General features: G+C 41.3%; 1 protein-coding gene across 1 annotated transcript in view; it reads right to left on the bottom strand.

The window, feature by feature from the left end:
• CUL3 (cullin 3) overlaps positions 1-17,486 on the bottom strand; it is a 105,314-nt gene that overhangs the window by 76,966 nt on the left and 10,862 nt on the right. Inside the window, exon 2 of the mRNA XM_075937566.2 lies at positions 884-1,081. Within this exon, the coding sequence (XP_075793681.1) occupies positions 884-1,081 (198 nt within the window). The remainder of the gene's footprint in view (positions 1-883; positions 1,082-17,486) is intronic.

Raw genomic sequence — 17,486 nt, 5'->3', positions numbered from 1 at the left:
AAATGCCATGGGTGCACACTCTAATGAAATGTGCTGCGCACGCCTATGGTCCTACACTGAGATTATATACAAGTAAAATGTAAAATATACACAAAGTTAAAAGCTGTGTAATATGGTAACCTTGTAACCACTGAAAATTTCAGTAGTTACATGCACTGCGGGCTCTGCAGTGTAAAGTTTAGAGCCCACAGTAGGGATATGAATGACTAGTCGACTAGTTGCTTTCCCCGCCACCGCTGCCTCTATCACAAAGAGGCAGCAGGGAGAAGGGGGGGATGAGGAGGGAGTGCTTCAAAGTGGCAGTGCCATGTGGAGCCTGGGGTCCAACCCTGGGCGCCGCATGGGGCTGCTGCTTTGTAACGCTATGGGGAGTTCAGGGCCAGTGGGGGACTGCTTGAGTCTCCCGCTGGCCATGTGCTCCCCGCAGCATTTTCACTTTTGAAGTGTAGCAACAGCCCTGGGGCTGTTGCTGCACTTCAAAGATGGAAGCACCTTTACTGACTAATCGACTAGTCAATGCAAATTGCATTGACTATTCAATTAGCCAAATCATAAAAATTTTACATCCCTAGCCCACGGGGAAATCTCCCTGGGAGCAGAGCTAGTGGCCCTGGCTTGCCCAACTTCAGGGGAGGAGCCTTTGCTGCCCTGCCACAGTGAAGCCGCCTCCCTGGAAGGCTGAGTGCAATCAACTGCATTAATCAATAAGCATCTCTTTATCAATTAAACAGTTTGTCATGTACACTCCAACATCCCAAGTAAAAACATTAGTTTTAAAGCAATGTATCAAAATTTGGATTTTTGTCACAAGTCACACATATATGGTGTTCATCTTACATACCAATAAGGAGGATACGGACTTAAATTTCATTTAATTACATACCTTGTTTATGAGATGCTCAGTGACAACTTCTCTTAGTCCGGTGTACAATTTTTCTCCATGTTTATGTAACACCATGGTATATGCATTCCTATACAGTTCCTCAAAGCTGAGACCACTGTTGTTCTTACGCTGGATCTCTTGGATTGCATTTTTCAGGAGATCCCAAATGCTGTTTACATATTTCTCATCCATGGTCATCTGCAATATTGAAGAAAAGAGATTAATATTTTGCTGAATTAAGAACGGTCTCTCCCAGAAAATTAGCTAGAAACCACTAGAATTTGAAAACAGCAGTGATGGCTTCTGTTTTCTGATTCAAAACATATGGCATTTATTAGCATCTCAGAACAACAGATTTGGTAAGATTCATAAGGATGAACTCCATTAGGTCAAAGACAGCATTTGCTACGATTTTTCAAGTCAATGGCATTGCTTGTATTTTTGAAGGAAAAAGGTCTTTAAAACAAAAACAAAAACAAAACAAACAGTTTTCATAGAATTCAACCCTGATTTCACAGGAAGAAAATTCTTGTTTTCCCCCTAAACATAACCACCAATCTCTTGTTTTGACCCATGCTAACAAACACCCAGTCAAATTTTAGGTCATAGTATAAACCCCACCTGTTTAATTAAGATTTTAATTGACATACATCATAAAAAGGTACAGGTTTCACATGTGACAAATAAGAAGCAGTGATTTTACTGAAGTGATCCAAAGAAGTTGTTTCTAAACATGAGTAATCCAGTGACAGCTTAGAGACTAACAAAAACATATATAGTATCATGGGCTTTTGTAGGCAAAACCCATGTCTTCAGGTGACCTTGAGTGGAAAAAAAGGAGGGGGAATGCTCAGAATTTATGACAGAAAAAGAAGGGAGAGGGGAAAAAAGTAGTACCAGTGCTGAGGAGTCAAACTGAATGGGCTGGAAGTGCACTATACTTACGTTTTTGATGGCAATGATGTGTTAAATGTAAAGAAAGCTAGTTTTATAATGGGCCATCCAGTAAATGTCTTTGTTCAGGCCCAGGGAAACAGTGTCAAATTTGCTAATGAAAGTCAGTTCTGCACTCTCTCTCTCTGTAGTTGGCTTGTGAAATTCTTTTGCAGAATAATGGCAACTTTTAAATCCATGACTGAGTGCCCAAGTAGGTTAAAATGTTCCGATACAGGTTTGTGTGCGTTACCATTTCTGATATCTGATTTGTGACTACTTATTCTTTGCAGCAGAAACTGTCCAGTTTGGCTAATATACATGCCAGAGGGGCATTGCTGACACTTGATGGCATAGATCACATTAGAGGATGAGCAGTTATATAAGCCCCTGATGTTGTGGCTTACGTGGTCAGGCTCTGTGATGGTGCTGCTTGTATAGATGTGTGGACAGAGTTGGTAATGGGGTTCATTGCAGGGGTAGGTTCCTGGATGTATATGTCTGAGATGTGATGTGCGGCTGCTGGAAAGAATTTGCTTCAGCTTATGGGGTTGTCTGTAGGCAAGGACTGGCCTGTCTCCCAAGGCTTGTGAGTATGAAGGACTGTTTTCCAGGATAGGTTGTAGATGGTCAATGATGCACTGGAGGGCTTTAAGCTGGGGACTGTAGGTCAGTGGTTCCTAACCTTTTTATGCCAGGGACCAGTCAAACCCAAAGTTTCAGCAGACCTGTAACATGTTATTTGAATATCTGCATATTCCTTATGTAAATAAGAAATATGAAAATATATAAATACATTACTTGGCCACCTAGCCTCAACCCAGCCCCTTGCTCCCCAGTGCCTAACATCCTTTGACCCCTACCCTTACGCCCCATGCGCTTTGACCCTTTAACCTCTTCCCCCTATAGCCCATGACAGCATCCTCTTGCCTTGTGACCCCACCACACCCTCACTCAACACCCCTTTGCTCCCCCTACCCCAACACTCCCCAGAGTGAGGCTGCCTCTAGGAAGTGTGCCTGATACTGCCACGCAGACAGGAGAGCAGCCGTTGGTAGCACATACGCTCTCTCCTCCTTTGCGCCCCCTCCTTCCCCAAGCGCTTCTTGTGCCCCCATGGGTTAAGAGGAAGAAGCGTGGAGCCCCAGCCGGGCCATCATTACCAAGGGAGGGAGGGAGGGAGGGAGGAAAGCGCCTCTTCCTGCTGCCACCTCAGCTCCAGCACTGCTGCTGGCAAAAGTGGCCATGTGGGCAGAGTGCAGAGCCCCGTCTGAGATGCTATTATCAAGAGGAAAGGAGGGAGCGAGGCACCTCCTCCTCCTGCCGCCGCCTCAGTCCTAGTGCCACCACTGGCAAAAATGGCCTCACGGGCAGGGGGGAGCAGCTGTTGGCAGTGCAGGCACTCCCGTCTCCTTTGCGGGCCCATGCGGCCCTGCTATTGTAGGGGATGACGATGGTGTACTTTCATTGTTGGACCGGTCTTGAAGAAGCAGACTTGTTTCTAATTTAGTATAACACACCTAGGGCAATAGTGGTGAGTGTTGAAGAAATACTTATTTATACGAACAAGTATTTAGAACAGATGAAGTACTTTTTTTGCAAACCACCATTAAATACGGTCAGCAATGCTACAGAACATGTAATCATTGCACAATTAGGAAATAGAGCTTTCATGATTTGCCAAAGGCTACAGAGTGAGTTAGCAGCAGAGCTGGTACTGATTCAGTCTTCTGTTCAAACTACACAGTACAATACATTTTAAATATTTTTGGTACAATGTTTATTTAAAGACTTCACTAAAATGACCAGAGGAGAGAGGGCAGCAAAGTTCTGTAGTTTAACTAAATAATAAAGACTGCAGTAGATGACTTCTGTCTTGAAGTTAGCATATGGTAAACTGGGTTGCAACTCAGTTTCCAGGAGCCATCAGTCCTATTAAAGGTGTAGGGATACTCTAATACTACCAAGTATTTTATTATTTTTTCTAGACAAAGTAATATCAAGAAAATATCTGGACCTCACTTCTACTCAGCAGTCCTTCCTGAAAAACATTGTGTAGTCAAGATGCCGAAGCCCTCCCGGCAATACCATCCATTCAGCCAGGCATTCACTTGCAGCATATGTCTGTCTCTGTCTGGTCCCCTAGCACTGAAGGGAAGGACAGATGAGAACACACACCTGTGCGCCAGCTCCTTCCCCTTACCCTGAGAACACTGCTGTCATTTCTGATCTACTCAGGGTCCTATCTCACAATCATATGGGATACAGGGCCAGATGGTGCTTGGCAATCACTCTGTACCTTGTCACATTGGTGCCCTGGCAGACAGCACACCTCTTGAGAGGCTATGTGAGGCCTGCAGTTAGATGTCTCTGCTCCCCTTAGAAATGAGTCACTGTACTTGTTTTGTTTTGTTTCCTTTCCTCTTGCGAAAGGTGGCCACACTCCTCCCAGCCTTGGAGGTATATGGCTTCTCCTCTTCCATCTTTGGGAGAAGATTCCTCCTTTTTCATTGATGAGGCAACATACTATTTTTCTCTATGTGAATGGTTAATTGATTTACCTTACTGAGTGATGCTTACTGATTACAGTTAAACAGTGGGGGCTGGAGAAGTTCCCTGCCTGCCATGGGGAGGGGGCTACTCCAGCCACAAAGGGCCTGCCACAAAAGGGGGTGCTCCAGCTCAGCCACAGCGGGTGGGAGGAGCCCTGCCTGCCTCCATTTAATTGGTTAACCAGTTAAACAATGTTTAACCAGTTAACCAATTAAATGGGATTTTATATCCCTACTCCTTATGGATGCTATGTTAGAAGTAGGGATGAATCACTGTCAGCTGCCAGGAGGAGGCAGTTTCCTCACTGTGAAGGAGACTGTTCCTCCTGCCCTAGGTGTACTGAAATCTTCTCCAGCTGAACTGACTCCTTAATCTTGGAGGTGTCCACATGTAAGAGAGAACAAGTAATTTCTTTTAAGAGAGAACAATATTTGGCAAGTGCAGCTGGAGAGAGAGCAGAAGAAAGCGAACTTTTAAAATGAGGTTTCTTCTTTAGCTTTTCATGAGATGAGGGAATGATCTGGAGCCACAAAAAAGTCTTAAAGGCCAAACTTAGGCTGCTAGGTAAGAGATTAAATCCAGGATCTCCTGGTAGCATTATCCAAAATGCTTCCTAGTTCACATGCAGCGCCAGGCAGGCAAAGCTGCACGGTTTCAATGTGTAGATGACACAACTGTATAGGAAGGAGAAGATTCAGATTTAATAGGAACTGGGAAAGTATTGTGAAAGGGGGAGCCTATACAGGAAGGATAGGCTCCAACTAAACCAAAATGGAACCAGATTTCTGGCATTTAAAATTGAAAAAGGCTGCAGAGCAGTTTTTAAACTAAGTACTGGGTGAAAGCTGACAGGTATGGATCAGACAGAGCCATCTCTTAGGAGAGGGTCTATAATTAGAGATTCTCTATATGCTAATAAAGAAGAGAGGCTGGAAGATGATAAAATACAGGTAAAATCTGATGAGAAACAGTCAAATGAAAAAGAGTCTCATTCACTCACATCAGTGGCAGACAGGTGAAAAGTTTAAGTGTTTATATATATGAACCCCAGAAGTCCAAATAAGGTAGGTTAACCAGAGTGCCTTGAATTAAACAAAAAAAAAAAAATCAATAAAATAGGAATCACAGAAACTTGGTGAAATTAGGGTAATCAATGGGACACAGTAATACCACCATACAAAATACAGCAGAAGGACAGAACAGGTCATGCCAGTGGGGGAGTGGCACTACGTGTGAAAGAAAGTGTAGAATCAAATGAAATAAAAATCTTTAATAAACCAAACGGTATCACAGAATGTCTATGGATATTCATTCCATGTTATAAGAATAAAAATATAGAATTAGGGATGCGAACGGGTAACCGGTTACTGGGTGATACTTACTGGCTACACTAGTTAACCAGTGCTCAAGAGCAGACCCCTCCCCCCACTTGCAGTAGTGGGACTGGGAGCCAGTGGCAGCCCCAGGACTAGGTCCAGGGGCCTCCTGCTGGCAGTAGTGGCAGCCCCAGGACTGAGAGAACTCCTGCTGGCAGTGGTGGCAGCAGCAACAGCCCTGAGACTGGGATCCCACTTAATTGGTTAAAAAGTTAAACATTTGGTTAACATAATGTATAACTGGTTAACGGATTAATTGGGATTTTACATCCCTAGAGGAATGTATCACCAACCACCTCGCAGGATGGTAACAGTGACTGAAGTGCTAAAGCAGATTTGAGAGGCTATAAGAATCCCACACTGACTGGATACATGTCACCTCAGGACAGGATGTAGAGATCAAGTTCCTTGACACCATCAATGACTGCAGCATCTTGGAGCAGCCTGATTCTGGAACCCACACGTAGAGAGGCAATTTTTGATTTAGTCCTAGGGGGAACGCAGCACCACGTCCAAGAGGTGAATACAGCCGCTCCCTGAGATACGACCACCTCCACTTACAACCATCCGCACTTATGACCAAAGCTGTCGTAAATGTGGATCCGAGTTACAAACAGCGAGCCGTGCTTATGAACAGCATGGTTGCCATGTAACTCTATGGGATCCGAGTTATGAACACTTCGAGTTACGGACCACGTGTTGGTCCATAACTTGTTCATAACTCAAGGAGCGACTATATAGTGATGAATATAGCTGGACTACTTGGAAACAGTGATCATAATATAAATAAATGTAACATCCTTGTGGAGGGAAAAACAACAGAGCAGTTCAACACTGTTGAATTTAATTCCAAAGGGTGAACTACACAAAAAATGAGAAAAGAAAAAAAAAGTACAGAAATTCCCATAAGCTGTATGGAAACTTAGAGACACCATTATAGAGGCTCAATTTAAATATATATCCCAAATTTAAAAACACGGTAAGAACTAAAAAAAGTGCCATGATGGCTTGGCTTAACCAAGTAAAAGAAACAGTGGGAGACAAAAAAGCATCATTTAAAAAGTGGCAGTTAAATCCTAGTTTGGAGAACGGAAAAGAGCATAAACTCTGGGAAATTAAGTGTAAAAATATCATTAGGAAGGTCAAAAAAGAATGTGAACAATTAGCCAAAAACTCAAAAAGCTGTAGCCAAAAAAAAAAAAAAAAAAAAAAAAAAAAAGTACATCAGAAGCAGGAACCTCTCTAAATAATCTGTGGGGCCACTGGACGATAAGATGATAAAGGAGAACTCAAGGATGATAAAGCCATGAGACCAATATGGCAGTGCACAGGCAACCCAGGAAATTTTTGGAGAATGTTGGGGATAACTTCTTGGTACAAGTGCTGAAGGATCTGACCAGGGACCATGCACAGCTTGACCTTCTGCTCACAAACAGGGAGGAACTAATAGGGGAAGTAGAGGTGGGTGACAAACTCGGAAGCAGTGATCATGAGATGGTAGATTTCAGGATCCTGACCAAAAGAATAAAAGAGTAGTAAAATACACACCCTGGACTTTAGAAAAGCAGACTTTGACTCCCTCAGAGACCTGATGAGCAGAATCCCCTGGGATGCTAACATGAAAGGGAAAGGAGTCCAGGAGAGCTGGCAGTATTTTAAAGAAGGGGGGGAGGGGCGGGAGGGAGATATTTGGTAGCAGCCTTCAACTACCTGAAGGAGTTTTCAGGATTGACATGACAGAAAGAGAAGCAGTAGTCTCAAGTTGCAGTGGGGAAGGTCTAGGTTAAATATTAGGAAAAAACTATTTCAGTTGGAAGGTGGTAAAGCACTGGAATGGGTTACCTAGGTAGGTGGTGGTGGAATCTCCATCCCTAAAGCTTTTTAAGACCTGGACTGATGCTGCCCTGGCTGGGATGAATTTATTGAGATTTGTCCTGCTTTTAGCAGGGGAGTGTACTCAATGACCTCCTGAGGTCTCTTCCAATGCTATGATTCCATCACCATCTTCAAAATGTTAATATTATATATTTTAGAAATGTGCGTCCATCTGACTGTCCGTCCTTCAGTGAGCCTGTTTGTTCAAGAACTCCTCCTAAACAGTAACAGCTAGGACCATCTAATGTGATGCTCAGCTTCCTCTTATCATAACAAAGCAAAGTAAGGGGTTTGGTTTTGCCAGAAAAAAGAAGATGTACTTGGAATGGATTGCTTCTCATAATAACCAGACACAAAAGACAGACTCACCAAATCAAATACGGTCCTCAAAATTGACATAACTGAGTGAATACTGCAGGTGTAATCTTTTCCCCACCAGCCCAAGCACAGCCATTCTTTATTGGGCCAGTCCCCTCCAGCTGTAGCAGCTCTGTGCTGGGGCTGTGAGAGTGGGTGCTTAGCACCCCCAGACGCATCTGTTCCATACTATGGCCAGAAGAGGGGGCACCTCATCCCCAGGCTTGGCACCCAACCTAAAGCTGCCCAACAGCTCCCAGTGCCAGGGGACAGATGGTCTTTCCAGGGGACCCAACCAGCCTAACCTGGACCTGCCCCAGCCTGGGACACGCATCCCTTCCTTGCAGCTCCATCAGGCACAGCAGCAGCTATGGCGAGACTCTTCTCACCTGGCCCCAAGTTGCTGCAGTGAGAGGGCTGAGATAGTCCTCTCTCCCCAGGGCAGCCTGCCTACTGTACCTCAAATCCCCAGCTCCACCCCAGGACAATGATTTTAATTAAGCATGTACATTTTCATTTCCAAAAAACGAAAATTGAGTTAAGGACCAACCACCCACCCACCCCTACACACACAGTCTAGTGGCAATGAAGTAAACTTCAGAGAACTGAAGAAAAACAACAAAAGGGAAATTCCAAGCTATAGAAAACAACTTTACAAAGCTATCAAAGAATATTTGAAATATATTATCTTTTAATATTTTAATATTAAATATTTGATCTTTCAGTGTAGCTTCATATTCTGGGATTTCCATCAACAATTTGACTAGTCAATAAGAACTTCCACGTTCCACCTTTGATATGTACAAGAGCCCCAGGAGGAGTTCTTGTGCATTTCAAAGACTGAAAGGCTGTGTGGAGCCTGGGGCCAGGGGGGAACTCAGAGTCCTGAGCAGGCCCCAGGTTTTACCAGGTGTTTCAATCTTTGATATGCACAAGTACTCCCACTGGGGTTCTTGTACATTTCAAAGAGAAGGACTCCCCGCTGGCTCCGGGCTCCACACAGTGTTCCAACTTTAAAACATACAAGAGTCCCCACTGCACCTCTGCCCCCTCTCATGGACTTGGAGCTGGGGGGAATGCTTTTAAGCCAGCTCCCTCCGGCACCCTCCCTCCTCCCCCCCACCCCCGCTTTGCTGCCTCTTTAGGATAGAGGCAGCAAGGGGCGGGGGAGCAACTAGTCGACTAGCGTGTCGACTATCTGATAAGGTTTTGCTTATCGTATAGTCGACTAGTCAATTAGTCACTTATATCACTATTCTCCTTCAATTAATTATCTCTCAAGTAGCAGCAACACTGTTGGTACTCAATTTTTTTTTAAATGAATTGTAGGAAATGGGTTTGCTGAAGTTTTATCATGACAAATTAAGGGAACATTGTCTCCTGTTCAAACATCAAAAATAGTTTACTTGTTTTGCAGCAATTGTTTTCTAGCAAGCCAAAGCTTTCTAATAAAACTTAAACGACTATGTGTATTGCAGGAGTAAATAAGTCTCCTATACAGTATACACTCTTGCAAGAGTCCTTTAGTCTCTTCCCCTAATCCCCTTCTTTTAAAAAGGTCTGTTTAAACATTTGCTCAAAATATGTAGGACCTTATCCTGGCCAAAATTAAGGAAGAATGTCAATGAACTGTTACCTCTGGATTGTTTAGCTTGTAATGTAGTCACAAATGAAAATATTTAAAATTAAAATGTTTTTCTGAAGATAGCTGTAACAAAAACTGTCGCCATAAAAACACAAACATACTGAACATTCCAATATCATAATGAAAAGACACAAAAATTAGTTTGTGATGTCATAAGAACATTTATGTACTTCTGAGATCTAGACTGAGATCCTTGGATAACAGTTGACATAAGTATTATTACAAAAATAAAGCTCTGTTTCTGCTGTATGAGCCACTAAAGTGGACCCCTGCACCAATGAGAACACCCTGGACCAAAAAAAAGGATGCTCAGTGATCTATATTAGCAATTCTGGGTGAATAGTCAGTTCCCAAATGTTCTTCCTTGCTCATTTCTTGAGTTGTAGCTACTGATTTACTTAGACCTGCTGTAAATGTTTTAAAATAATGAATTTCTGTTCATTTGTAGAGTTCAATTCTTGCACTATATTAACTTCCAAAATAAAAATTAAAAATTAATCATTGCTGCATTCATGGGCTTTTCAGAGTAGGGATGTGAATGTTTAAATAGTAAAGAGTGAGGGCTTACCAGTTAACCTCAACCAGTAGGGGCTGGAATAGCTCCCCACCTGTCATGGGCAGGGACCCTGATTGCTCTGACCAGCCTCTGTCTACACAACACCCTGGCCCGCTTGAGCAGTCTGTCCATGGCAGGCACCACAGATCAAAGCAGTCCAGCTGCTGGAGCCTTTGCCGGGGCAGAGAGGGGTTCCTCGAGCCCAGTCGCAGGTGGGCCACTATTTGGGCTGGTGTGACCCCCTCGCCCTCCACTTTAATCTGTTAATCGGTTAATCAAACAGGATTTTACATACCTATTTCAGAGCTCAATTCTTAGACACAGGTGGAGGATGGAAGACAGAAAGAAGATGAGTTTTTAAATTAAAAGGCTAGGCTGCGTTGCAAAAACAATTTGCAATGACAATGTAATATTTTAATAAATCTAAATTGGGAAGAACTGTCCTCTCTCGATTAAGGGCAACAGCAACAAGATATAGAATTGCTTTCCCTGACCATAACATGCAGACTTGCTGGAGTTTCATCACCTAACAATACTCAGTGCACTATTAAAATAAAATAGACTTTAAACTATCTTTATCTTGATCCAGCAGTGTTTGACCATTTTTGGAGATTGAGAAATTTAAACAATGACCACAAATTTAACTATCCTTTCTCTTCTAGAAATTGCTCCAGCAGAATAAGATTGACACACATTCATAAAGAAATTAGTTATTCTGGATTTCAGGTTTTATTTTTATGCTTTTCTGTGTTCACCACCCAGCCCCTCACAATTTTCACATCTTATGAATTCCTAGGAAAGTAACTGTTTTCACAGATTTGTTTCAATTGTGACTGTACACAAGAGCAGCCACAGGTTCTTGAGCAATTAAGAAACAAAAAGAGTTAACATAAAAGCTATAAAAGTTATATAAAAGCTCTTTATAAATTTAAAATTTATTCTTGAAAATTAATAACTTTATTAGGGATGTAAGCAACTAGTTGAGTAGTTGACTACCCAACAGGCATAAGCTTATCGGGTAGCTGAGAATGACTACTCAACTACTTGCTTCCCCCTCCACTGGCTCTGATACAGAGACAGCAAAGGGAGGGGGAGCTGGTGCTGGGGGGGGGGGGGGCGAGGGCAGTTTAAAAGCCAGTTCCAAACAGAGCCGCAGCAGTACCAGAGCCCCGACTCACACCGCCCCCAAGAGCAAAGCCCAGCAGCTCTTACTACATTTAAAATGCAGAGTTGCAGCAGCAGTAGCAAGCCCTCCCCCGCTCCCTTAAGTCAATTAGCTTATTAACCATTACTTAACATCCCTAAACTTTATATTTAAAATGACATCCAAAATTCCTAGTAATTGCTGCCATCCCATTGTTCACTCTGCTTGTGTGTTCTACATATCTCCTCCTTCTCCCTCGCCCTCCCCGCTGTCATCAGCCTCACTTCTATCTTGTCTATTTAGACTGTAAGCTCTTCAGGGCAGGGACTGTCTTCTACTCTGTACTACTGAAGTACAGTGGGGCCCTATTTTTAGCTGGCTCTTAGGCTCTGATAAATAATAGCTAATCACAGAATGCTACTATCCACGTTTTCCTGGTTCTGTGTATAAAGACAACTTCTGTACACATCTATTAATTCCTTTTCCAATCACTAAATTTATATTTAAAATAAAAATTTGTGACCAACAGAAATATCATTGTAAACTAAAAGGTCCCTAGCCAGGTACGGAAAGATTGAGACCAGCATAGAATCATAGAATACTAGGACTGGAAGGGACCTCGAGAGGTCATCAAGTCCCCATGGCAGGACCAAATACTGTCTAGATCATCCCTGATAGACATTTATCTAACCTACTCTTAAATATCTCCAGAGATGGGGGATTCCACAACCTCCCGGGGCAATTTATTCCAGTGTTTGACTACCCTGACAGTTAGGAACTTTTTCCTAATGTCCAACCTAAGCCTCCCTTGCTGTAGCTTAAGCCCATTGCTTCTTGTTCTATCCTCAGAGGCCAAGATGAACAAGTTTTCTCCCTCCTCCTTATGACACCCTTTTAGATACCTGAAAACGGCTATCATGTCCCCCCTCAATTTTCTCTTTTCTAAACTAAAAGAACCCAATTCTTTCAGCCTTCCTTCATAGGTCATGTTCTCTAGACCTTTAATCATTCTTGTTGCTCTTCTCTGGAGCCTCTCCAATTTCTCCACATCTTTCTTGAAATGCGGTGCCCAGAACTGGACACAATATTCCAACTGAGGCCTAACCAGCGCAGAGTAGAGCAGAAGAATGACTTCGTGTGTCTTGCTCACAACATATACAACCCAAATACAGACATTGTCTATAACATTAACCAAAGATTGCTGAAAATATTTAGACACATTTCTATTTCCACCTCCATAGTGTCTCGGGACATAAAAGATTAGCAGATATTACAGAGAGGTCATAATGAAAGTGCTTATTTCAAAAACATCTGACCCTAACATTTTAGGCAAGAGAGAGAAAGAGAGAGAGAGAGAGAGAGAGCTGGCTACATAGAAGAATTTTTTCTAACTGATTTTAAAACTAGCTCAACCTTACCTAATTTTAAACTTGGTTAGAGCCAAAGCTGAGAGACCTAGATTCAGGTGTTTAAAACAGCCTAAGCAGTTTTATAAAACTGGTTTCAAAACAGGTTAGAAAACTTCTCTGCACAGAGCGATCCAGTCAGGCTGGTGAATGGTGTATTAGTATTCACGGTAATTTGGGCTGGGAAGAATGAACAATCAGAAACTATCCTTGGATTCTTGCTTAACAAAAAGCTGTGTGAGATGAATTAAATATTTTGTATCCAGGAAGGAGAGCTGTCTGTTTTGTCTGGTCCAACTTACAATCTACAATACAAATGTAAATTAGCTAATATACGAGCCACATCTCAATGCCTCCCTCTTCTATTCAAGTAAATTGCCTTGTTTATGATCTGTTAAAGTGACAGCAAATAGTTTACCAAAAGCTCATATTTACAGAGTAAAAAAATTAATCCATCTTGAATGAAATGGGAGAACAAATGCAAACACTGATATCTAACTCCTCTTACACATCCTCCACTCAAAATAGAACAAAATGGCATCAAGAAACAATAAAAACTGCAGCACACTAATTTATGAAAGAGAAATCTAGTTCAGATTTGACACAAAGCATGCAAGGAAGTCCTTTTGTCACATGCCACCAACATCAGTTCCAAAAACAGTTTCTAATTACAAATTAAGTATTTTAATGATTTACCTTTAATATAATAATACACTCAAACTGGAAAATCATCACCTTGGTGATTCAGTGATACCAAGGACTCTTTTTATAAAAAAGTTTTCCTATTAGCTTAGAAATGTGAATTTCAAAGTTGCTTGTAACTTAGATTTTTACATTTAAACAACTTAACACTGATCTTACCTTTTTAAACAACCCATTAAATATTTTTAATATATGCACCTTATAATGTTGAAAATCATCTTCAATATGTTTTAATGGGAAAGAGGGTTAATTTCATTTTATTTGCAATCACAAATTAAGATTCCTGTCCATGTTCATTTACATGTTGAAACATGTTTACATGCGTAATACGTCGTCACAGATTACTGGTCATTCTGGCAGAGGTGGCAGACAGGATGAATCGGAGTTAGGACATGATCCTGTGCCACTGAAGTCAATAGGAACAAGATTCAATATGCACATAAGAGTAAGTACTTGCAATACGGTTTGTATGTACTTCGCTGTTTTTTTTATCCGATTGAGATTTTGGGTTGCTGGAAACTTAAATTTAACAGCCCTAATTCCAAAATAAGCGTTATGTGCAGTTGTTAAGTCAACCCCACCTGATAATATCAACCTCATACACTAAAAATATTATGCAACAGTGACAGGCACAGTATTTTATGAGCTGCTTTGAAGATTATTTTTACTACTGATATTTATGAATTCCTTTGACTAATTATAAGTAGTAAGGATTATAACCTTTACCTTACACTCAGTGCCATGTTATGCTATACTGAAGTCACTTGAACTATTCATGGAGTAAGGTGTTGTACGACAATCAGAGCCTAATGATAAATAATCATTAATATAAAATAATTACTTATTGGAATTATTCATCAACCTCAATGGGGTATGCATACCTAAATCCCCTAGGCTCCTTCAAAAATCCTTGTGTAGGATTCAAAGTGTTTCAAATAACATTTCATACAACAGCTTCTCCTGTGATTATTATAACAAATAAAGTGTGTTTGTTCACATAAGTGGCATTACATTTCAGCCTTTAGGCCAACTGAGGGGGTGGGAGGAGCAACGTGCTCTGAATCAGGCAGAGTGGGGACCTGAACCTGTGTCTCCCCATCCTAGCTTTGGTAAATATTTCCACAGGTTGAACCTCGCTAGTCAACACCTTCAGACCCTGACCATGGGAGGTCAATATTGTCTAGCAGCATTACCAACACTTCCACTGTTTACTGCTCTGTTAGAAGACATTTAGGGGTAAATTAAAGCTCAACAGCAGTACAGAACTCTGAAAACTAGGGCTGATGGCTGTAAACAAACTTTTTGTCTGTAAGTGGACATCCTGCTAGCTAAAATCAAGCTGGACCATTGATGTTGCTGAACCAGAGTATGTCGGACTAGAGAGTCAAGCTGTAATACCATTTAATGCTAAATATACAAAACAGTAGTTTTCTCTTTCCATATATCCCCACTTGAATATAATATTAAAATGGGAATCTATTATAAGTACACTGATTAAAGTTATGATGGTGGTACACAAAGTACTTTTGAGTTGTAGATGCAGTATACTAAGTCAGTCTGGGAGCCACTGATGGAGAACTGCTGTAGAATCAATGTTTTTAATAAATAATGTAATGAAATTAGCTGATACAACAGGGTTGTGCAGAGCAGTATTTCTCAATGAGGGTACACATACCCCTGCAGGCATAGAAATGTGTTCAGGGGGAGGGGGTTACATAAATGTATCTAGATATTTGCCTAGTTTTGCAACAGACTATATAAAAAGCACTAGTGAAGTCAGTACAAACTAAAATTTCATACAGGCATCTTGTTTATATTGCTGTTTATACTATACACTGAAATGTAAGTACAATATTTATATTCCAATCAGTGATGACAGTAGCTTAAAATTTCTTATTGCAACCCAGGTCCCTGCTGGCTCTTTAAAGCTCCATGCTAACTTGTGCCACACCACAGGTTAGCTCTTGCGGGAGCTGCGCACCAGGGCGCACCCACTTACTTTCACCTCAAGTTCTAATTAATTAATTTTATAATTACACAGTAAAATGAGAAAATAAGCAATTTTTCAATAATAGTCTGCTGTGACACTTGCATTTGTGTAATTCTGTAAGGAACTAGTTTTTAAATGAGGTATAACTTGGGATTACAAGAGATAAAGTATAGTTCTAAAAGGGGAGTTTAGAAGGGTTGAAAGCCACTGATGTAGGGCTTCCCAAACCTATGCAAGAATCCAAACCTAAAATAAAACGATTCTGTACATTTCAAGATCTGTTCTGACAAATTTTCTTTAAAAGATGTTTAAAGACAATAGCCACTAAGAAAAAAACAGCTAACTGATTTTATACACAGAAGGCAGAGATCATTAATTTCTCCTTTTTGCCAGCTCATATCTATTGATTACTAAAAAGCTCAGAATTAAAACAAAAACAAAAAAACCCTCACATTAGAGCATGATGCAGATGCTCTATTACCAAAGTCTTAGTTTGAACTAGTAAGAAAAGGAAAAATTACTTCTCATGCCCCAATTTCTCTGGAAGGCACTAAGGTCTACTCAGAGGTACCATCTTCCCAATGTAAACCAATCTGTTAATTCATTAGCCTTTCAGCTCTGATTCAGTTTCCTTAAGCAATAATACTCAATACCTTCCCAATATCAATGTTGATCTAAACCCCACCAGAAACGATCCCATATAAAGGATGTTAAGTAATGGTTAATTTACTAGTTGAGTAGTCAACGGAATTTCCATTGACTACTCGACTAGTTGATAGGCACTTCAGCATTCCTCCTTTGAAATGTACAAGAGCCCCCACTGGGGCTCCTTATACATTTCAAAGGAGCAATGAGGAATTCTGTGTGCAGCCTGGGGCCAGCAGGAAGTCCCACTGACTCTGGGCTGCACACCGCATGCCAGCTCTGAAATGTACAAGAGTCCCCAGTGGAGGAGGAAGAAAAAGGTTTTCTCCTTGGCCTTTGATGATAGGACAAGAAGCAATGGGCTTAAATTGCAGCAAGGGAGGTTTAAGTTGGACATTAGGAAAAACTTCCTGTCAGGGTGGTTCAACACTGGAATAAATTGCCTAGAGATGTTGTAGAATTGCCAGCACTGGAAAATATTTAAGAGCAGATTGGACAGACATGTACCAGGAATGATCTAGACCAAGGCTACCCATTTGTTTGCGGACTGCGGTGCAGGGAGGAATCCTTTGAACTTGGCCTCCACTGGGAATATGCTACACAATGGCAAGTCAATATAATGGTTGATATGCATTTTAGTATTTAAATTCCTGAACTGTCATTGCTCATTAGGAGTACTGTCATATGCGTGAAAATCGGGTAAATATTACATTTTATTAATATTAGCAGAATTGACTTAAATGGGGCCTGCATGTTGTATAGTCTCACATGAAACTTTGTGAAAGAAGCTTTTTGCACATATATGCAACCACACTTAAGTTGCAGCCCTCGGAACATGCTGTGAGTATCATTGTGTCCCCCAAAGCTTCCAAAATTGAGTAGCCCTGATCTAGATAGTGCTTATTCCTGCTGTGAGGGCGGGGACTGGACTCGATGACCTATCGAGGCCCTTTCCTGTTCTAGGATTCGATGATTCTAAGATTATTCATCAAAATAAAGTGTTCAGAAACTTAAGAGTTAAGAGATTTTCTAGAACTTGTTGCAAAAGAAGAAACATAAGGGAAAAGAAAGGTTTTAAACCCATTCTGGGCTTGAAGGTACTTTTTCCCCCTAGTGATACCGCCACACCATTGCATGGAATTTTTATTGAAGAGGCCAGAAAGGAACAAAAAGGCCTACTTTTCCAATCTGTTTGAAGAAACTTATAATGCATTTAAAATTTTATGGGTAATCTATATTGGGGCACGATGTAAAAGACTTCTTCTATTTTCTCTTATATATTTAACATCTTTACCATAATTTTTGGGACACAAGGAACCATTGCCTGGAAAATCCTGACACTGGAACAACACGGGAAGAAAGCAATGAATTAACAGCTGTACAAGGAAGTCTACAGAGCATCTTCCACCACTAAACTCACT

Source organism: Pelodiscus sinensis, chromosome 10, assembly GCF_052426305.1.
Source record: "Pelodiscus sinensis isolate ZL-2025 chromosome 10, ASM5242630v1, whole genome shotgun sequence".
Classification (NCBI taxonomy): Eukaryota; Metazoa; Chordata; order Testudines; family Trionychidae; genus Pelodiscus; species Pelodiscus sinensis.
This window is presented reverse-complemented; position numbering and strand designations above follow the sequence as displayed.